Source organism: Sceloporus occidentalis, unplaced genomic scaffold, assembly GCF_023333645.1.
Source record: "Sceloporus occidentalis isolate IW3139 unplaced genomic scaffold, rSceOcc1.0.p SCAF_1, whole genome shotgun sequence".
NCBI lineage: Eukaryota > Metazoa > Chordata > Lepidosauria > Squamata > Phrynosomatidae > Sceloporus > Sceloporus occidentalis.
Window position 1 is genome coordinate 30,361,070 of NW_028316981.1, and position 20,119 is coordinate 30,381,188.

At 42.0% G+C, this 20,119-nt stretch overlaps 1 protein-coding gene across 21 annotated transcripts in view; it reads right to left on the reverse strand.

Moving 5' to 3' along the window:
- Positions 1 to 1,734: 1,734 nt before the first annotated feature.
- CADPS (calcium dependent secretion activator) overlaps positions 1,735 to 20,119 on the reverse strand; it is a 452,259-nt gene continuing 433,874 nt past the window's right edge. For all 21 annotated transcript variants that reach the window (XM_089518937.1, XM_089518931.1, XM_089518899.1 and 18 more), the window contains 2 exons: positions 9,447 to 9,551; positions 1,735 to 3,122 (listed from right to left, as the gene is read on the reverse strand). In XM_089518937.1, coding sequence (XP_089375063.1) covers positions 2,943 to 3,122; positions 9,447 to 9,551 — 285 coding nt within the window. In that variant the 3' untranslated portion in view covers positions 1,735 to 2,942. The remainder of the gene's footprint in view (positions 3,123 to 9,446; positions 9,552 to 20,119) is intronic.

Below are 20,119 nucleotides of genomic sequence, written 5' to 3' on the forward strand. Positions count from 1 at the left end.
CCAGGTTCTGCCACCCCTTTCCCCCACCCTCATCCTGTCTCCAATAAAACTCAAAACAAGACAGATTTCTGCACTGAAGGCACTTCAGTAGCTCCATCTTGGTGCAAATAAACAGAATTTTGCTTCTTTGGAGAGTTTAGGCCTTCTCTACTTGGAACATCTGGATAGGTATAAGGTGGCAGAGAACTTTGCCTGTGAACATATCTACATCATGCAGAACACACCTAGCTCATGCAGAAGGAACTTAGTAGTTCCTTCTATAGCCCAGTGCTCTTTCTTTTCCCTATGTATGTGATCAGACATCACAACTGGATTTTAAAGGAGTGTAACTCAATAGGAAGAGCTTCACATTCAGGTGCAGTTTTTGACCTATAAAACCAGAAAGTGCTGGTTTTGATCTATAAAGCCCTGCATGACTTGTTTTCATCCATTTGAAGGACTGTATCTTCCTTTATGAGCACATGAGAGCTCTAAGATCATCTGAGGAGGCCCTTCTTTCTGTCCTACCACCCTTTCAGCTTCGTTAGATGGAAACAACAGCCTCTTTGGTAGCTGCTCCCAGAGTTTGGAAATACCTCCCTAGAGAGGCCAGGATGGCCCTGTCCTTATTCGTTTTCCAATGTCAGGTTCAAATATTTCTGTGCCATCAGGTTTTTTAACTAACTAGGGTTGGGCTTTTAATGCTATGCAATTCTGTTTAATCTTCTGTTTTTAAAAGCCAGCATGGTGTAGTGGCTGACTTGTCAGACTAGGATACTGAGAGACCAGGATTTAAATCCCATTCAGCCATTGCAAACCCTTTGGGTGACCTTGGGTAAGTCACATTCTTTCAGCCTTGGAGGAAGGTAATAGGAAACCTCCTCTGAATGAATCTTGCCAAGAAGCCTTGTCACAGGTTTACCCTACTGTCACCATAAGTCAGAAATGACTTGAAAGCACACAACAAACTGCAAATCCCATGATTCCATATGATGTTGTCATTTGAAGTGGGATAATAGTGCTATAACAGTGTAGTGTATAGGGCCTTCAGGAGGACTATTACCACCTCCCCAAGCTAACCTACTGTCTGGAAGTGCAAGGTGAATGCCATATATTTATCATTGTCAAGGATTGTTCAGTCATTGCTCTCAACCTCTATACATGTAATGGCACCAACTTGTGCTTGCGTCAGGCAGAAAAATATCTTGCTCCAGTGTTAAGATAAAAGAATGTGAAATAATTCCTTCCAGTCTCTCCATGTCTGTAGGGACAGCTGAAAACTTTTCTAAAAGCTGTTTCTTTGCTGCTTCCAGTAGTCAATTTAGAAGACATGTTCTAAGTTCTAGTGAAAAAAAATATGATTTTGTCTCCTGGATATGCATGCATAAAATCACAACATGGCAGATGTGTGGTGTGTGTGTGGACCACACCAGGTGAAAAAGACATGTTCATATTTTTAAATTATTGTTGTTTTTACATCTTAAACTTTACTATAAACTCTTTAAATTAATAAATGAATTTCTGAGCTGTCTTAAATTATTACTATGGAAGGGATAACAGGACAAAAAATTGAAAACCTCAATTTTGCTGCTTGTTCATCTCTCAGCTTATTATGAAATAAGCCCTATTGACTTTTGTATGGTGCACTCTCACGGAAATATGCTTCTTAATGCCTCTGCAGTGGCATCTTTGTATGAAAATATGAAAACAAGCCCGTCATTTAACAAAATATGAAAAAAAAAACCCAAGCATGTGAAACGAAAATGTATTCTTTATTCTAGGGAGGGGAAGGGGGCTCTTACATTGACTTTTGTTGTTGCTGTTGCAAATCTCTTGTTTGTTTTCCACTTCCTAAGGCAGACATAAAAAGACTCCAGCAATTTTCTTAGGACATCTGAATAGTTATTTATTGAGAAGCCACAGTCCTCACACTTTTACAACTGTCGGCTTGTATAAGGCAAAAAAAGCAAGATGGATTCACTATATTACACAGAAAATAAAAGCTTCTGGAAGAGAATGGGGGAACCCAAGGGCATGCAAGTTACTGGTCCAAATGCAATGTACATGACAAGATATAAAAACCATTGTGAAAACAAAAGGAGATTTAAATTATGGTTACAATCTACTAAAAGAAATCTTCATATATTGTCATTATTATTATTATCATTATCATTATTATTATCCTCATTATTATAAACACATCTGTATAGTCTAAGATTGTAATTAAAGTTGTCCTTTTTACAAACACAGTTATCGGAACTTTGAACAAAAGTGTAACATTTAGAGGGGGTAAGACACTGACATAAAACAACTGGTCTGAACTGTAATGTGGACAAGGTGATAAAGGTCAACCCATTGTGGCAATATGGATGACTAGTATTCCATTGGTATGTCACTTCTACATAGTTAGCTGTATATATTGGAGGGAAAGTGCGTGGGTATATTAAACAGGAAAAAAAATCCAACATCTTTTAACATGTTTTCCCCACCCCCAAATGTACAAAAGAGGTGTCAATTTTAGTAGCCTCACTCTGTTTCGAAGCACTTGGCATCCACAGGAGAGAAACAAAGATATGAAAGTACTTGTTTCACTTGTCTTCACAACAATTTTACCATCAATGTATATACAGTACATTAATGAAGCATCATTTATACTTTAATCATAACAGGGACACATCTAGCATGTTTTCTATGCAGATTTTGTTTCCGTTCACATTTTTAAACAATGGTGCTCCATATTGCTTATGAACATATAGATATGAAGTTAGGAAACTCAATGAATCGAAACAGAGGTGCTAAATCTTAAGTACCACACAGCTAAAATGGCAATTGTATTGGTAGACTTTCCATGGGCATTTAGAGCGGACAGAACATTTCCTAATGTGGCTAACTGAATAACAGACTAGATTACATGCACTGGTTTCCAGGCTACATCCAAGTTGGGGGTTTCTAGATCTGGAGAGCTAATCATCTTCTTCATCTTCTTCATCGCTGTCTTTCATGGTGATGCCTTGAAGTCCTCCGCCTTCACTTACTGAGGCTGTGGCTTCTTCTACAGTCAGTCGGTTTCGCACTGTGTCATAGGTTTTGCTGTTCAAAGTGGAATCCAGAACTCCTTGCAATCGAAAATCTCTATATGTTTTCTATGATGTGGAAAAGATGGCAAGAAAGACCAGAGTATTCATTAGCACTTGCACCAATAGTTCTGTTTCAAGTTACTTTTCCTTGTCAGAAGCAGAAGTTTATCCTATAGCAAATCCCTGCAGTAGACTAATGACATAAATTTATTAAATATTTCAACAAAAATTATTACAGTATTTTAGTTAAGAGACACCAACATCAATATCTTTAAGTAACAGCAATTCACTTCTCATAACTTTCATTAGTTACTGGCCATTTTCAATAATATATACAATGATTTTCAAAAAATGAACAACACAAATCATGTATATGTTGAAAAATTTCTTCTAGAAAATTGACCCAAAAAAGCTGGGTTGACTTATACAATAAAGAGTAAGCAAATGGGAGTAAAAGAGACTCACCGGAGGAAGGTTGACCAGCCAGAGACCTCCCCTCAAAGCCCTCCTTCCAGGCTTCACATGGGATGTAACCCAAGAGGCATCCAAGGAGGAGGGAGAGTGGAGGGTTAGCCCTGGCTCACTGACCCTCATCCCTACCTTGGATGTATCCTGAGAGGCATCCAAGGTGGTGGGGAGGGGGGCTACTGAGGATAAAAGGAAGAAGGGGCTGCTTTAAACCACATCCTGGATCCCAGTCATTGCCTCCAGTCCGGGTCTAAAGCAGCTCCAATGGCCATCCCTGGGCCCTCAAAGGGAAGCCCTGCCCAGGAGAGAGAGAAAAGGTATCAGCGGTGGGACAGAGCTCTTGGCAACTTTTGGAGCAATTGGAGCTGGGCTATGGAACCTGGATGGAGGGCTTTGAGGGGGGGACTGGTCAACCTTCCTCCATTGAGCCTCTTTTATTAATCCCATTATGCCCCTAAATTTTACCCTCAACTAATCCACGGGTCACATCAAATTATCTGATTTTGGCCCCCAAACTCCCCTTGACTTGTACATGAGGTTGATGTAGAGTCCAGTATATATGGTAATGTTTTTCAAATTATCATTGAATCATATAACCACAGAACTGTAAGGGAAGCATTTTAGAATAATTTATGATGCACAGTGGGCCTGCTGTATTGGTGGACTAACCATCAACTGATTGGCGCTCCAGTATATTGCGCCACCCCGTGTTAGCCAATGGCACCGTATTCTCAAAGGTGAGCTGACACAGGTGTGCTTACACGTAACCTCCCATTATCTAAAATAGGCTTGAGCTCCCATGTTTTTCCCCATCTGTAGGGTCCCCTGGAACCAAACTGCCATGGATGGGAAAGGCCTACTGGATCATGAAAGTCCTTCTGGCTAATGTCCTTATTTAAGAGATATAAATTGGAGAGTGAAAAAGTTTCACAGATGGTGCAGTCCTCCCCATGGTATAGTCCTCTAGGGGTCATTTCTTTTGATGGAAGATGTCTCCAATCCCATAACTATAGAAATCTCATTTGCAGACCCTCTGGTTTTGAAGATCTTGTAAGGCCAGGTGAACTGCCACCTCATATTTTCTGTGACTACGCCATGGTGTGGTTTCACACCAGTAGAGTTATATCACCACCATCAAGTAATTCTTTTGATCCTAGTTAATTGATCCTGATTAACTAAATTTTAAAACTTTTGTGTGATATAATTTTTTTAGCTGTACCTGTTTTTACTTTTGTTAAACCGTCTTGAGTCCCAGATTGGGAAAAAGATGATGATGACAACGATGGAGATTATCACACAGGGACGGGATAAGGATGGGATAACTCCCCCATCCTTATTTCATCTTTGACTGCAATCTCGCAAAAGGCTTTCAGATCGCAGTGCTATTGTCCCATCATTGAAGCAGCACTGCATTAATGCAAACTCCAGTTAATGCAAAATGTTGGCCAATGCTGCTTCAGTGATAGGACAATGACGAGACAATGATGGGATTTGCGTGACATCATTTGAAATTCTTTCATGCAATCACAGTCAATCACGCTTTCCGGATGGGATAATGTCTGGATAAGAGCAACGTCGTATGAAAATCTTCTCACGATCATGCTATGAGAATGGGAAAAGGACGGGACAAGGATGTTTTGTCCCCCGTCTGATAATCTCCATTGGTGATGGTAATGTAGTACAGTCAGTTGCCTGAGATGAGAGCAGGAAGCCTCTTATCCCACCTCAGGCTCCAAAATTAGAAGTAAGCCCAGACAGGGAGAAACATTCATACTGGAAACTGTAGAAGCAGGAAGAGTATTTATTTCCCCACCTTTATGCCAGTATAGAAGTCAAGACTATTAAGCTCCCTATCCTTCCACCCACTGAACGTCTTCTATAATGGTACACTACATTCCTTTTTATCTCAGCAAATGAATATTTGGAAATATACAATTGCACTAGTAATGCTGACCTAGTGTGAATAGTGGATATTAGTAACTGTGGCTTTCATTACAGATACACATGATTCCTTGCAATTCACACACATGCACACACACACACACACACCCAGCTGCTTGGAGGTTTGCCTTCAGATATTATAATTCTGCCATTTTGGCCACTACTTTTGTGCCGCTATGAGCAGAGCTGCCAGCCACATCTTCTCTTTTAATTGCAATGTGGAGAACTGGGATAACTTGTAGAAGAGAGGATTAACAGGCAGGAGGTAGTCCTGCCTGCAACAGATGTGGAAGCTTTGTGGGTACACCACTGCTCTCACTCTCTCTTTTTAAAGATCAGTGTAGTGTTTCCTCACAGGTCTCGGGATTCAGCAGCAAGTTTCAGGGCAGGTGGTTGTGGCAGACAGATGACCACAGGCTTACAGAACTTTACCAAGGAGAACTAGTGTGTGGCAAAAAAGAGAAGTTAAGGACCACCTCCAATGTCAATTTTTTTTGTTATCCCAGTCCTCCACATTACAATTACAAGAGAATATGGGTTCAGAAGCTTTGCTTTGTCTAGTCCCATGTAGTTCTGCTCATAGCTGCCCAGAGATGGTGGGCAAAATGTCTGAATTATACTGTCATAGTCTAGAAACAGTATTTGTATTTGGCTATTGTCAGAGTCTTTTCAATTCTACAGAATGCAGTTGCAATTTAAAACTGCAAACAGCAGTAAAACACAGTTTAAGACCAGTTTAAAAGTGTTTTGGATAACTAGACACATTGTTTTTTCTTGAGTTGCTACATAGCTTTAATTGCACAAAAGGTACGTTCTATGTTTTTCAGTGACCTTCAACGTAACACATAATAATAATGTGGTGATACCTATTGCTTTTCTTTATGAAAATTAAAAGCCTTCTGGTAATTTATCCATGCCTTGATTTTCAGAATATTTACTTCTATTCTTCAACCAGGGGCACCACATAGAATCAAAAAATGATCAAATATGTATTTACCTCCTCCTGTGATCTTATTATTTCATGTAAGCCACTGAGATTTCACACACTGAAATAATTATCATGCGTTCAGCACGCATACACAAACACCCACCCACACATACACACACACACTTGGGTATATAAAGTACATCTTATGTCCCATTTGCAACCCTTTTTTCAAATACTGTAAATACCCATTGTAACATAAATTATTTCAGTTAACTATGTGTCTACTTCAGATTTCCATTTCCAACAATAAACTCAAAGAGCAAAAATTAGTGATAAAGATTGCTTTCCAAGTAATTTTGAAAATATGCACATCCAAATATGTTAGTAGACATAATAAATAATATGCCTGTTTTTTTTTTAGAAAAAGAACACATAAAGGTCTAGTTGGGGTAATGATTTCAAGCTGAAAAACCATGATGTTCAGATTCTGATTTCACATCTTCCCTTAATAAACAGCAGTTGACCCACAGTTTCCCAGTTTAGAAATCACCTGTTTCCCTAATAAACAGGGGCTGAAATAAATTAGGCTAGAAATATGGGAGCTAAGTATTTGAACGGAGAAGGGGGAAAGGTGCCCACAGACACATTGCTTGTTCTCAAGGGGCGGGAGGAGAGATCTGCTAAAGATCATTATGTCTGAACTAGGCCACTCTGTGACTGTGTGACAAATCTTGCCTTTGTCCATAGTAGTCTAGTATTTAGTAAATTACTATCCTAGGGCCTGATTCACACAAAATATGTGATTATAGAATTCAGCTGTGTACGTGAAATGGCTGAGACTGCCAGCTATGACAATAATGTGGAGAAAGCAATCATCAATGTACAATAATGGCTCCTACAGAGTAAGAGTAGGTAACCAAAGCAGGACTCATTTTTCCTTTTTGAGCCCTCGTGGTGGGTCACAGTATGAAACATTTGGCTAAGAACTGGTATTTGGGTGATCTTTGACTCTTTTGAGTTGTTTCAGGAATCTGATGGTGGTAGGCTTGCCATATCCCGCCTGGGGGTGGGACTTTCCTGCTTTGGGGCGGGTCTGCATGGTCCCGCCCCGGTTTGCCCCCGCCCCCGGGCAGGATGTGGCAAGCTGAGGGAGGCTTTCCTGCGCCGCTTGGGCCTCCGCTCCCCGCCGCGATCGTGGCGAGGCCGGGGGCCCAGGCGGCGACTGAAAGCCTCCTTAAGGCGGAGGCTTTCCCGCGCCGCTTGGGCCCCCGCTCCCCGCCGCGATCGCGGCGAGGCCGGGGGCCCAGGCGGGGAGGGAATCCTTCACTCAGGGAGGCTTTCCCTCCCCGCCTGGGCCCTGGGCCTCGCTGCGATCGCGGCAGGGGCGGAGCCCAAGCGGCGAGGGAAAATGTAGGACAAAAATTTCAAATGTAGGACACATGTTTGTGTGTCCTACATTTGAAATTTTTGTCCTACATTTTCCCTGGTTTCGAGGCCCGGAGGTATGGCAACCCTAGATGGTGGTCAGATGTTTACAGGGAAATTCCAACTCTAGATGGTCTTTGGAGGGCTTTTGGGATGAGGGTGGTTTTTTGCATGATGGTTTTGGAAAACATGTGCCTCAGGTACCTCTTCTATCTAGAGTTTATGGCTTATCTGAAAAGGCTTTAATATTTTTGAAGGTAAGGGATTGGGTGTGTCTCATTCAGACATAACGTGCTCACATTCGAGTAGACTCAGAGAAGTGTAACATGATGCAAAGGGGAGTACTAATTTCATCTATGTTGATATTTTCAGTCTAAGGGTAGGGTTGGTCCTAGCTGGAACTGAAGCAATGCCAATTTCGGAAGCAGCTATGGTACGGTGTTCTCTCAAAAGAATCCACATTACTGATGCTGCCTCATGGCACAGAGTGGAACAGTGCTGAATTCTTAGACTCATGCCATCAAAGGTCAGGATGTGCCCATGTGTGTTTAACTTTAGTGTGAAAGAGGGCAAAAAGCAAGTATGACAGTGAAACAATGCTCATCTTTACACAGGAGCCTATCTCTCATGCTTTTTCCACTCTTACCTGTTTGTATGAGTAACTCCGTTATTTCAGTCATGTTGCTTTGATATTTCTCTGTAAAACTCCCGAAGGCCTTGAGATGGTCTTAGTGCAACAATTGTTTCCCACTGATGATTTAATTAATCAATTGTTCAATTAAACCATCTCCACCATTTCCCAATATAGAACCCAAAGCAGCTTACAACAGAAGTAAAAATAAAATAGCTAAAACAATATATAGCACAAAATTTTGAAATTAAACAACAAATCCATTTAAAACATTAATTTAATTTAAAACCATTAATCACATCTTCAGCATGTATGACATATTAAAAATATAGTTCACCCATTGAACATCCTTCTGCCCCTGCTAGTCAAAGGCAGAAGGTCTGTTTAAATAAAGGTCTTTGCCTGCTGATGAAAAGAGACCTCCTTTGGGAGAGAGTTCCATAGCCAAGGTTCTCTTCCATATACACACCAGAAGAGTTTGGGAGGGTGGTGGGATGGAGAAAAAGGCCTCCTCTGAAGATCATAAGCCTTGGACAGGCACTTATAAGGAAATATAGGCTTTGTGATAGTCTGGACCTAAGCCATATAGGGCTTTATAGGTCATAACCAGACTCTGAATAATGCCCACAATTGATTGGTACCATGATATTTTCTCCATGTTTCCCACAATTGATTTTGGGCTGCTCATTTCCCATTTTACTTCTTCTGTGTGCTGGAAGATGTTCCCATCAATGGAAAAAGAACAACAAAAAACAAAAGGCCTTGGTCCAGGCCTCAGAGGGAGAGAAGAACCACTGGACCTCATCCCCTTTCCCTCCACCATTCCCTTCTTCTTTTGTTTCGTGTCTTTTAGATTGTAAGCCTGAGGGCAGGGAACTGTCTGATTAAAAATAATAATTGTAAGCCGCCCTGAGAGCCATTAGGGCTGAAGGGCGGGATATAAATACCTAAATAAAATAAAATAAAATAAAAATAAAAAAGACTAAAACAGCATTACCTTTACCATCCTAATAAGAATTTTCAATTGATAGATGTGAAGCTGAAGGTCCATGCGGTCTGTCAGCCAGGTGCAAATGATGTTCATAGAGCTGGTGTACCATTGCTGCAAAACAAATGAGATTTCTCTAAGGGACATCTGAAACAACATGCATATTGCCATTTATGAAACAGAAACAATCATCAGACAATCAGATCCTATCAAGCTTGCCCTTCTGTTATTTTTCCAGCCCTTTCATGAAAATATAACGGGCCTGAGGAAAGCAAAGCATTAATTCTTCAACCACAGAGGTTTAAGAATTCTTATCTGGTGCATACTATTTCAGTCCCTGATCTAGAACTAGTGTTAGATTACCCTCTCTCCCCTCCCCTCCTTCAAATATATTCTTGATCACATCTTGTTTTGCACGGTGCCTTGCGCTACTTGTATAAGTCACATTCAAATGGTGGAAATGAAAGGCTGACACTTTTCTCAGACTGACTGCATTTGCATTTGTCTGTGTCTTTGCTTTCAAATTCTTAAAAGATGGAAGCAGAGTACAGCAACTGATCTCATTGCTTTTCATCTGCCAATCTCCCTTGCCATTGTGCCCCTCATTAAGATTCAAATTGCCAGCTGGGCAGAGCAAGAAGTCTCCAGTGGACACACAAGTTCACAATCCCATGAATTCTGCAGCATGGTTTCTGGAGCTGTAAACTACAGTTGGGGACGTGGGAAGGTAAAAGATGTCTTTGAAAAGGTATCTGGTCTCAAATTCAGCCTTTGGGCCCATACAGACAGGCCAAAATAAAGCTGCTTTTGGTCACTTTGGAAGTATGCTGTTTAAATGATGCATGTGTCTTAAGAGGCCAGAAGCTGCGCCAAAACCACACTCCAGTCCTTAGGATTGGAGCATGGCTTTGGCACGGCTTCCGGACTCTTAGGACACGTGCATCATTTAAACAGCATACTTCCAAAGTGACCTGAAGCAGCTTTATTTGGCCTGTCTGTATGGGGCCTTTACCAACTTTTATGAAACAAAATTAAAAAATGAAAAAGTGGGCCAATATTGCACACCAGCTGCACTGTTAAGTAAACTTAAGTAACTTCTCCTGGCCTGATCTCTCCCCCCCCCCCCCAACATGATGCTGCAGCAAAGAAGGCAAATAATCTTTTAGTTTGCATTAACAGGAACATAGTTTTTAAATCAAGGGAAGTAATAAAAAGTACAGGTTTCCCTTTTGACGAGACTGTCTAATCGTGTCTGACTGGTGCTCATCTCTGTTACTAAGCCAAGAGAGCCAGCATTGTCAGAGACAACTCCGTGGTCATGTGGCCAGCATGACTAAAGGTGGAGGTGCATGAAATACTGATGCTTTCCCACCAAAGTGGTACCTATTTATCTACTTGCATTTTATGTCCTTTCAAATTGCTAGGTTGGAAGAAGCTGGAACTAGTGACGGGAGCTCATTCCGTCACGTGGTGCTTGGGTCTTGAATTGCCAATCTGCTGACCTTGCGATTGGCAGAGTCAGCATCTTAACTGCTAAGCCACCACATCCCTAATTGTTCCCCTATACTGCTGTCAGGCTTCATCTGGAGTACTGAATTCAGTTCTGATCCACTTGTGTGAGGCACAGAGACCATGATGAAGAAACATGAGGAAAGGTTGAGGGAGCTGGACATGTTCACACTGGTGAAGAGAAAACTGAGGGGTGACATGATAGCTGCCGATTCGCTTCCGGGCACAATATAAGGTGTTGGTGATGACCTATAAAGCCCTAAATGGCTTGGGCCCAGGATACCTGAAGGACCGCCTCTCCCCATACATTCCGTCCCGCACCCTCAGAACATCTGGGCAGCAATTACTTAGGGTTCCCGGGGCTAGGCTTGTCTCCACTACTAGGAAGACATTCTCCATCGCCGCCCCGGCCCTCTGGAATACGCTGCCCATAGAGCTCCACTCGGCCACCTCCCTGGCCCAATTTAGAAGGGATCTAAAGACCTTCCTTTTCTGTATTGCATTCCCCGACTAAAGTCCAATGGGCCTCCTTCCTCTTCACCGGCAAGGGATTGGCTAATTCGGGGCTTTTCTGTTTTTTTATTGAATTTGTGATACTGTATTGGTTTGCATTGATGTTTTTATTATTGTTTTTAACCTGCTGTTAGCCGCCCTGATCTGTTGGAAGGGCGGTATATAAATAAAAAAATTATTATTATTTATTATTTATTCTTTAAATATCTCGAAGGCTGTCACACAGAGGAGAGCACAAGTTTGTTCTCTGCTACCCCAGAGGGTAGGACTACGTCCAATGATTTTAAGTTATAGGCGGGTAGATTCTGAATAAACATGACAGAACTTCTTGACTTTGAGAGAGGCTCAGCAATGGAAACAACTGCCCAGAGAGGCGATGGGGTCTCCTTCTCTGGATGTCTTCAAAATGAGGTTAGGCAGCTATCTGCTGGAGATGTTTTAGCTGGATTTCCTGCACTGAGTAGAGTAAGGGGGAACTGGACTCAGTGGCCTATGGGTCTCCTTCTAACTCTATGATTCTATCATGGTCACTGCAGAATAGACCTTCTTCTCCTTGTGCAGCTGCTTAATAAAGTAGTCATGATGCTGACAGAACTGCCACAGTTGTAACCCAGCTCCCAATCTGTTTTACCACATGCCAAAGTGTCCTCCAAAAGGCCCCATTCCGGTGCCTGGCGGAATGTTTCTGTCAGGCAAAAATGGCGCCCCTCAGCACTGAATGGGGATGGCCTGCTGCCGGGCACCGGAATGGGGCCTTTTGGAGGACGCTTTGACATGCGATAAAATCCATTTTTGGGAAAAACGAGTGCAATAAAGTTCTGAATGAAGAGAAGAAGGTCCATTCTGTTGATAACTGGAAAACAGGTGAAAGATGTTTAAAATGCTTTAGTTGGAGATCCTGCACTGAGCAGGAAAATTGACTCTATGACCTATGACGTCCCTTCCAACTCTGAGGGATTGTGCCAGAAAAAGCTACTTAGTTAAAGTACACTTCATTAAATAACTGATGTATAATACCAGCCACGGTCTGAGTGCTAAGTGCATACACTTATTATTGTTAGGTTCCTCTAAGTCAGTTCTGACTTATCATAGCTTTTTTGGGGTGAGATTTATTAAGAGGGAGCTTGCCACTGCCTTCCTGTCAGACCAAGAGAGTATGCAGAGCCCAATGTCATTGAATAGGTTTCCATGGCTGAGTGGGGATTTGAACTCTGTTTCCCAGAGTCCTAACCCAGTACTCAAGCAACTAGAAGTTTATCGCATGGGGCTTCAACCGTTCCCCAGCGCGTTCTAATGGGGGCGAGCGGGGGCGTGCACGAAACGCGATGGGCACCGGATGGGGCCCAAAACGTGACTTTATCGCACGGGGGACGCCGCCGCGGCGCATTCCCATCGCGTCCCAATTTGGTTCCAGAGGGCACCATTTCTGGGAACTGTTTCAAAGCGTCCCCAGAAATGGCGCCCTCTGGAACCGAATTGGGACGCGATGGGAATGCACGGCGTCGGTGTCGGCGTCCCCCCGTGCGATAAAGTCACGTTCTGGGCCCCATCTGGTGCCCATCGCGTTCCGTGCACGCCCCTGCACGCCCCCGTTAGAACGCACTGGGGAACGGTTGAAGCCCCATGTGATAAACTTATATGCTGGCTCTATGTATGCATACTCATCCTATAAATCCATTTTCAAGGGATAATTATGTATTGAGAGTGCTTGTACCATATGCACATCTTGCTCATTATTTTGACCAATTCAGAGCCAAGCAAGAATCAAAGTGGATGAAGAACCAGCTCTCTTTCCTGAATATTTAAAAAGTGGGAAAAGAAGAGTGTGATCTGTCAGGGAGAAACCATAAGCACTGTAAGAATAACTCTGCAGTCTCCTTCTTCCCATTGATGCTTTGCTCCAGATAAGGACTCTAAATAGCTCTACTGCATCTGTAAAGGTAGCAGTTATGGAAAGGCCATACGGGAAAGAAATAATGAAAGGGTTAAACACTTCTTCACCTGCAGTGTCACCCCTCTGAACTGTGTTCCTTCCCTACTACAGCCCAGTCAAGGTCTTTGCTACAAGTAACTTGGCACACTTGCACTGCCAATCCTAGGAATGAACTCAGTAGTGTTTCAACACTCACTAATTACAGAGTTGCCAACTTATTCTCTAGCTGTGCTCCAGTTCCTTTAACTGTCACCCAGCAAGCTGTCCCAGCTCCCCAAGCAAGGGTTTCACCTGTTAAATTTCTGCTTGCCACTCAACTGTTGAAGATACAGGAGTCCTGCCAGCAATTCTTGTCAACCAATGTTAGAAAAGGAAGCTTGCTCCTTGTAGCAGTTGCTTGCATTGAAATCCATTTCTTTTGCATGGATGATCACAGTCTCAGGAGTGGGGCAAAAGTGGCAAGTGAAACCTAGTTGTGATTTCCCTTTTTGAATGAGAGCTGCAGAATGTCCTTGGCTGTCAAGTTCACAACAGGATCCCTGGGGCAGTTGGGGAGAGGTGTGACAGCGTGTGTTGTCAGGCAGTTCCCCACTTTTCTCATTAGACTTGCACATCAACTCAAGGGGGTAAGTTTTTCGTCCTGTAACTTACTCTCAATTACTCAGCTCTGCCTTTTTTTAGACTGTCACAAACAGAATGTTCTCATTCTCTCAGAGGCTTTTGGGCACAGCTACCTCATAAATATTTATCGTTTTGGTTTTGCGTCCCAAGGTAATGAGGAGCTCCTGTTTAATATACGCTGCTTGTTCTTTTCCAACCATGTAACCCTGCGGCCTCTTCAATCCCAAAGACAGCTAAAGTGATGCAATTTGCTGATAGTTACAAAGATTTTCAGGAATTAAGTGATTACCTTGTTTGCTTTCTTGCTTTACAGCATTTATTTTGAACCAATTCAAGTCAAATGTACTATTCATGCTGCTTAAGGTGGTTGGTTAAGCTTTTCTTGCTTACTACTAATAATAGGAATATACTATTTATATCACTTGATCACCTGACACATTTTGCAAGTTGGAATACGATAGTTACTTGCCAAAAATTAATTGATTAATGAAATGTAGCAATTAAAGCTGAACTTCTATACATACTTTCCTGGGTGGAAGCTCTAATGAACACACTGAGACTTTTTAAACCCCTGAATAAATATATGTAGGATTACATTCTAAACCTGCTACATTGAAATGTGTATCTAAACAGTGCAAAGCTTTTCAGAGAAGTAAGTCCTACTGATTTCAATTAGACTTACTCTGAAGGAAGTGAATTTAGAATTGCACAGCCTTAGTAACAAAAAGATGAATTCAGGATGCTCCACTTACACATCATATAAATAGAAAAAGGCACTGTCAAACACAAAGGATTCAGATTTCTTTTTAAGACAAGGATGCAAATAATGTAGATTGTAGGCCGCATACAGCCCTTGGAGTCGAATTCACCACCAATGCCCTCCATCCCTGGAATTAGGAAAAAATGTGGCCAAAATGCCCTTTTCAAACAAACAAAATTCTCTGGAAGTATGGTTTTGCTCCCAAATTCTGTTTTGGGAGGCACCCTAAAAGAGTCAAATACTCATTTTAAAACTTATTGGAAATGACTAAAATGGGTGTTCTAGGTCCAGGAAATGGAGGGTAGGCAGTCCTCAAAATCAACAGGACTCTAGCATAAGCTTAGTGAGGACTGGACTATAAGGCTACAACTAAAAGTAGGGATGGAGTATGTATGTACGCCAGATGTTATTGGACTGCAACTCTCATCAGACCTTGTCAATACAGCCCTTAGAGAAGAATGATGCAGTTCCACAACACATAGAAGGCTACACATTCCCCATGTCTGTCATGCAGTGGTCGTCTTCCTTACTGACAATATGTATCTATATTTGCGTGCCTAGCACAAACGTAGCTTCAAAAAGGATTTTTTTCAGGCACTTTATTTAAACGACTTTAATCTGAAACCTTTTTTGTTGTTACGTGCCTTCATGTTAGCTCTGACTGGTGGTGAACTTGTCATAGGGCTTCTTGGTAAGATTTAGTCAGAGGATACTTGCCTTTGTCTTCCTCTGTGACTGAGAGAGTGTGACTTGCTCATGGTCACCCAATGGGTTTCTATGGCTGAGTTGGAAGTTGAACCATGGTTTCACAGCCTAATGTATGGGTTTTGTCGACAGTATTTTGTGGTCAGTGGACAATTGTACTGCCTTGTACAACTGAAACAAGATGCTGGTTGCAAGACATTCTTATCCCTAGGTAACCAGCCTGCATGTCATCTAAATTCAGTCTGAGACTAGTGCAATGGGGAGACCCCCCCCCTGCAAATTGCTGGCTGCATTGCATTTCATAGGACCAGTGCTGTTAAGTGATATCAAATCAACTTAAACTAATCGTGACCCTATGAATGAGAGACCTCCATGTCACCTTGTCATCAACAGCCCTGTTCAGATCTAGAATACTCAGGGCAGCCATGGCTTCCTTGATTGAATTTATCCATCTGGAATGTGGCTTTCCTCTTTTCCTACTGCTTTCTATCTTCCCAAGCATTATTATCTTTTCTACTGAGTTGTGTCTTCTCAAAATGTGGGCAAAGTATGACAGTCTCAGTTTAGTCTCAATGTAGTTTAGGAACCCTGATGGCACAGTGGTTCAATGCCAGTACTGAAGCCAAAAGGTTGTGAGTTCGATCACAGGACTCCAAGGTTGACTCAGCCTTCCATCCTTTCGTAGGTAAAATGAGTACCCAGCTTGTTGGGGGCAATTGGCTTACAGATTGTAAACTGCTTACAGAGTGCTGAGTTCACTGATAAGTGATATAGAAATGTAAATGCAATTGCTATAATGCTATTGTCTTCTTGGCTTCTAGGGACAGTTCAGTCTTGATTACAATAGAACCCATTTATTGGTCTTTTTAGCAGTCCATGGTATCTGTAGAACTCTTCTCCAGCACTACATTTTAGATTTTCTTCACTGTCCAGCTTTCATGCCATACATAGAAATGGGAGATATAATGGCATGGGCAATCCTAACTTTAATATTCAATAATATATCTTTACACCTCAGGTTCTTCCATAGCTGCTTTTCAAAGTTCTAGTCTTCTTCTGATTTCTTCACTGCAATCCCCATTTTGATTAATGATTAAGACAAGATATGGGAAATCTTGAACTATTTCAATGTCTTCATCATCTACATTGCAGTTAAATAAAACTTCTGTGGCCATTACTTTTGTTTTCTTAATGTTCAACTGTAAACCTGCCTTTGCAGTTTCTTCTTTGTCTTTCTTCAGTAATCATTTTCTAAGCCAAGGTATGGAAAATTGAGAATTATGGCCAATGGCCATTAGAGAGAGGAAAAGAAGAAGGGCAGAGCCCCCCCGAAGCCCCCTGTCTTTAGGCTACTCCTCTTGTCTTTCCACAATAAGGACACCAGCAAGATGCTTGCTGTCATTACAGTTATTGTGCTCTCATACTGCACAGAACAGAACAGAAATTGGCAGGACTGTCATAAGAAAATTGTGTAGCCTGATATATTGATGGCATCACAAACAATTTCTGTCATAAACTGCTCAAAAGAAATAGTTCTTCTGAGTCTCAAAACTTGATTTGTTTATCCTTCTTAGGCAATCAGCTATGTGCCAATTACTACTTAGAGAAAGGCTGCTCCATTGCAATATAACTGTGCTAATGGGTCTCTATCGGTGATCCCAACACTGCTTTTAAAATGTGTGCGTGTGTGTGTGTCAATATTGGCAGACAGGTCATCATTCATTTTGTCTACTTGAGGTACATTTATTCATATATTTTTTAAAAAAATGACAAATTAAAACGCAGCACATTAAAACCATCTCCGCCACCAATGGAAATAGAAAACACATTGACCACCATGAAAGCAACAGCAGAATAATAAATGTACACATTTCAAAATTGTCCCTCCCGTTTGCTGTGGAAAAGGCCCTCAATGCTTCAGTACCTTTTCATTACTGCAATTACCTCAGCCAATAGGTTTTTAGAGTGAAGAGCTGCCTCTTCAGAGTTGCTTCTGATGAGAGGAATTTCCTGCTTTGGGCAGCCATTCAATTTTAAGCAAAGACTGTAAGACCAATGTAGATGGGCATGCTCATTCAAACTGCTGTTGAGATGCCTAAACATGTGGTACATCAAGAGTAGGTGGATTGGTATATACAGTATATTACTCTAATCTATATGCAATTGGTGTGGATTTTGTCATACGGAGGAGCAATTTCAGTAGGAAAACCACTACATCTGAAGCAACTCTGAGGTGAACCTCTGACTTCCTAGGTCCACATTCCTATAGTACAGGACCAAACATTTTTCAGGTCCCCTTACCACAGCCCATGTTACCCAAGGCTGGTTGAGTTATTTCACTATGTGGGTAGAAAATCCTGTAGGTGCCTCTCCCCTTCCTCCTTGGCATGAATGAAATAGCTAACCACTAACTTCTCTTTCATAATACTAAAAATCAGTTTCCAAAGGCAAGCACTTCACCCTCCCTAATAACAGGGCTGGCCCTGTTAATTCCAAAAGTAATTGCTATTTAGAAAACCCACTCTTAATCGGCAATCACCAATCCCTCTGTATTAGCACACACAATTTAGGTTTTCAAACCAACATAGAAAAATGATCTAAAGAGATGATGAACTACCAGCGTTGTCTCTGAATATATAAGTCACATGGGGGAAAAATTGATATGAATAAATCTGCAAAGTAACACACACCAATGGCAGTGGCAGCACCAGGTTCCTGCACTCGGAGGGAGGTGGTGTCATTACACATCCATTCGAACATCTGCAAACTCCCATTTCCTTTTGGTAGCTTTGAATGGAAGCCTGACCTCCTGTTCCTTGCCATGAACCTTTGTTTCACACTCACATTTTACATGTTACAGGAAGCCACAGCTCACTCCAGGGGTGCTGCAAACAGAATCTCATAAGCCAGATGCAGTTCTGCGTCTTAATGCACCTGAAGGAGCTGTATTCTTCATTGGAAAAAAAAAGGGGGGGGGGTGAGGAGGAGAAGTGGGGAAAAAGGAGAAGCTGCAGCCCACATACTAGTAGCTTAAGGTCACTTCGGCTTTTGTAAAGAGATGAACAAAATGAGGAATGCTTCTGGGGCTGAGTTGTCAGCAGGGTAGCAGAGGGATTACAAGAAACCTGTGACTCTGCCTCTTTCTGCCTTTGCTGGTAGCTTTTTTGTGTGTGCATGTGCGAGTGTGTGTGTGTGAGTGTGTGCGAACAAGTGCCATACAACAGATTGAGGCTGGTATAAAGGCCTGGGACTGTGCAAGGAGCCCCCGCTGGGCCTCAGCTGTGCTTGCAATTAGCAATAAGCATGAAATGATTATTGTTGTGGCGGCTGATGGCAATCTGAAGTGACAAGTTTTATGGGGGGAAGTTAAAGTAAGTGTGTGTGTGTGTGTGTGTGTGTGTGTAAGATGTTCAGCAAAATTCCCCCCACCTCCCTTACTTGCAAACCCACTCAGCAAAAGGCTCCGGTGCAGTTTAGTCAGAACTATTTTATGTCATTCACAAAGGTCTTACAAAGTCTGCTGAAAGAATATTTTTCTCCTCTCACTGCCTCGGAATGGAGTTTTTCTAGGTCACGGATTCTTTACTGCCCTATTTAGTGTCAAAAATACCCATTTGCCTCAAATTAGCAGAAAGCTTGTAGTGAAGGGCGAGAGATTAAGCATACAAAATTACTCAGCGGGTGGCTGCTGGGTGGATTTGGGGGGTTGAGAAGTCTTTAAAACTGACGACAAGACATTATATACTTCTGACAAAAGAACATAGTAATCCTACCTGCTTGCTTTAACCACTGTTGTTTGTCCATTATTATGTGCTTTAATGCCCATGAGAGCAAAACTACGGGTGATGCTGCTCAATAACCATAGTAACTCACACCCATGACCCCTTAGTTCAGTTCTGGCTTTCCAACCAGAACGAATCCAGGCTGCTCAACCCTATTAAGAATAAACTAAGCCAGGCACTGCACTGAAAAACTCCAAAGACAAGGCTGCCCTTTCTCTCTTGCCCCACACTGCAGACTTTGTTTTGAAATACTTAAAAGGGGCTGCGCCATGAAGGACCTTTGAATTCAAGGTGTTCCAAAGGTAACGGACTCAATGGTGGAAGGGGATTTCAGCTACGCTTGGGATAAAAGCTACACTAGGCAAGAGAAGAAACAAAAGGGGAATGTGCTCATGGATGATCACAGCCTTTAGAGTTTTGAAGGTGAATTTGCTGCTAAATAGCAGCGCTCTTTCTCTCCACTTCAACAGATCAGTGAGAGGTAAAACTGAACTATGTAAGAGTCATGCATACATGAAGTCTGCTTTTTGCCAAATTCTTCTATCAAGCTTTTGCTGGGTGCAGGTGTTTTAGATATAAAAATGAATCAGGCAGCAACCCATTAAGATTTAAACATTAGAGGAGACACTGAGATCTCTTGGCCTTCTCCACGCTAACCCCAGCACTAGGGATTCTTGGTTCAGTTATGCAAGAAGGTACCCAGAGAAAGCACTCCAATGCCAATCTGTATTATCACCCACTTTTCTCAATCCACACAGAAACCTACTTTAAAAAAAAGAAGCGTAAAGACCAGAAGATTTCTTATGGCAGTTGTCGTTATAAAAATACATGCCTTAAATTCTTTACATGCTTTGATAGG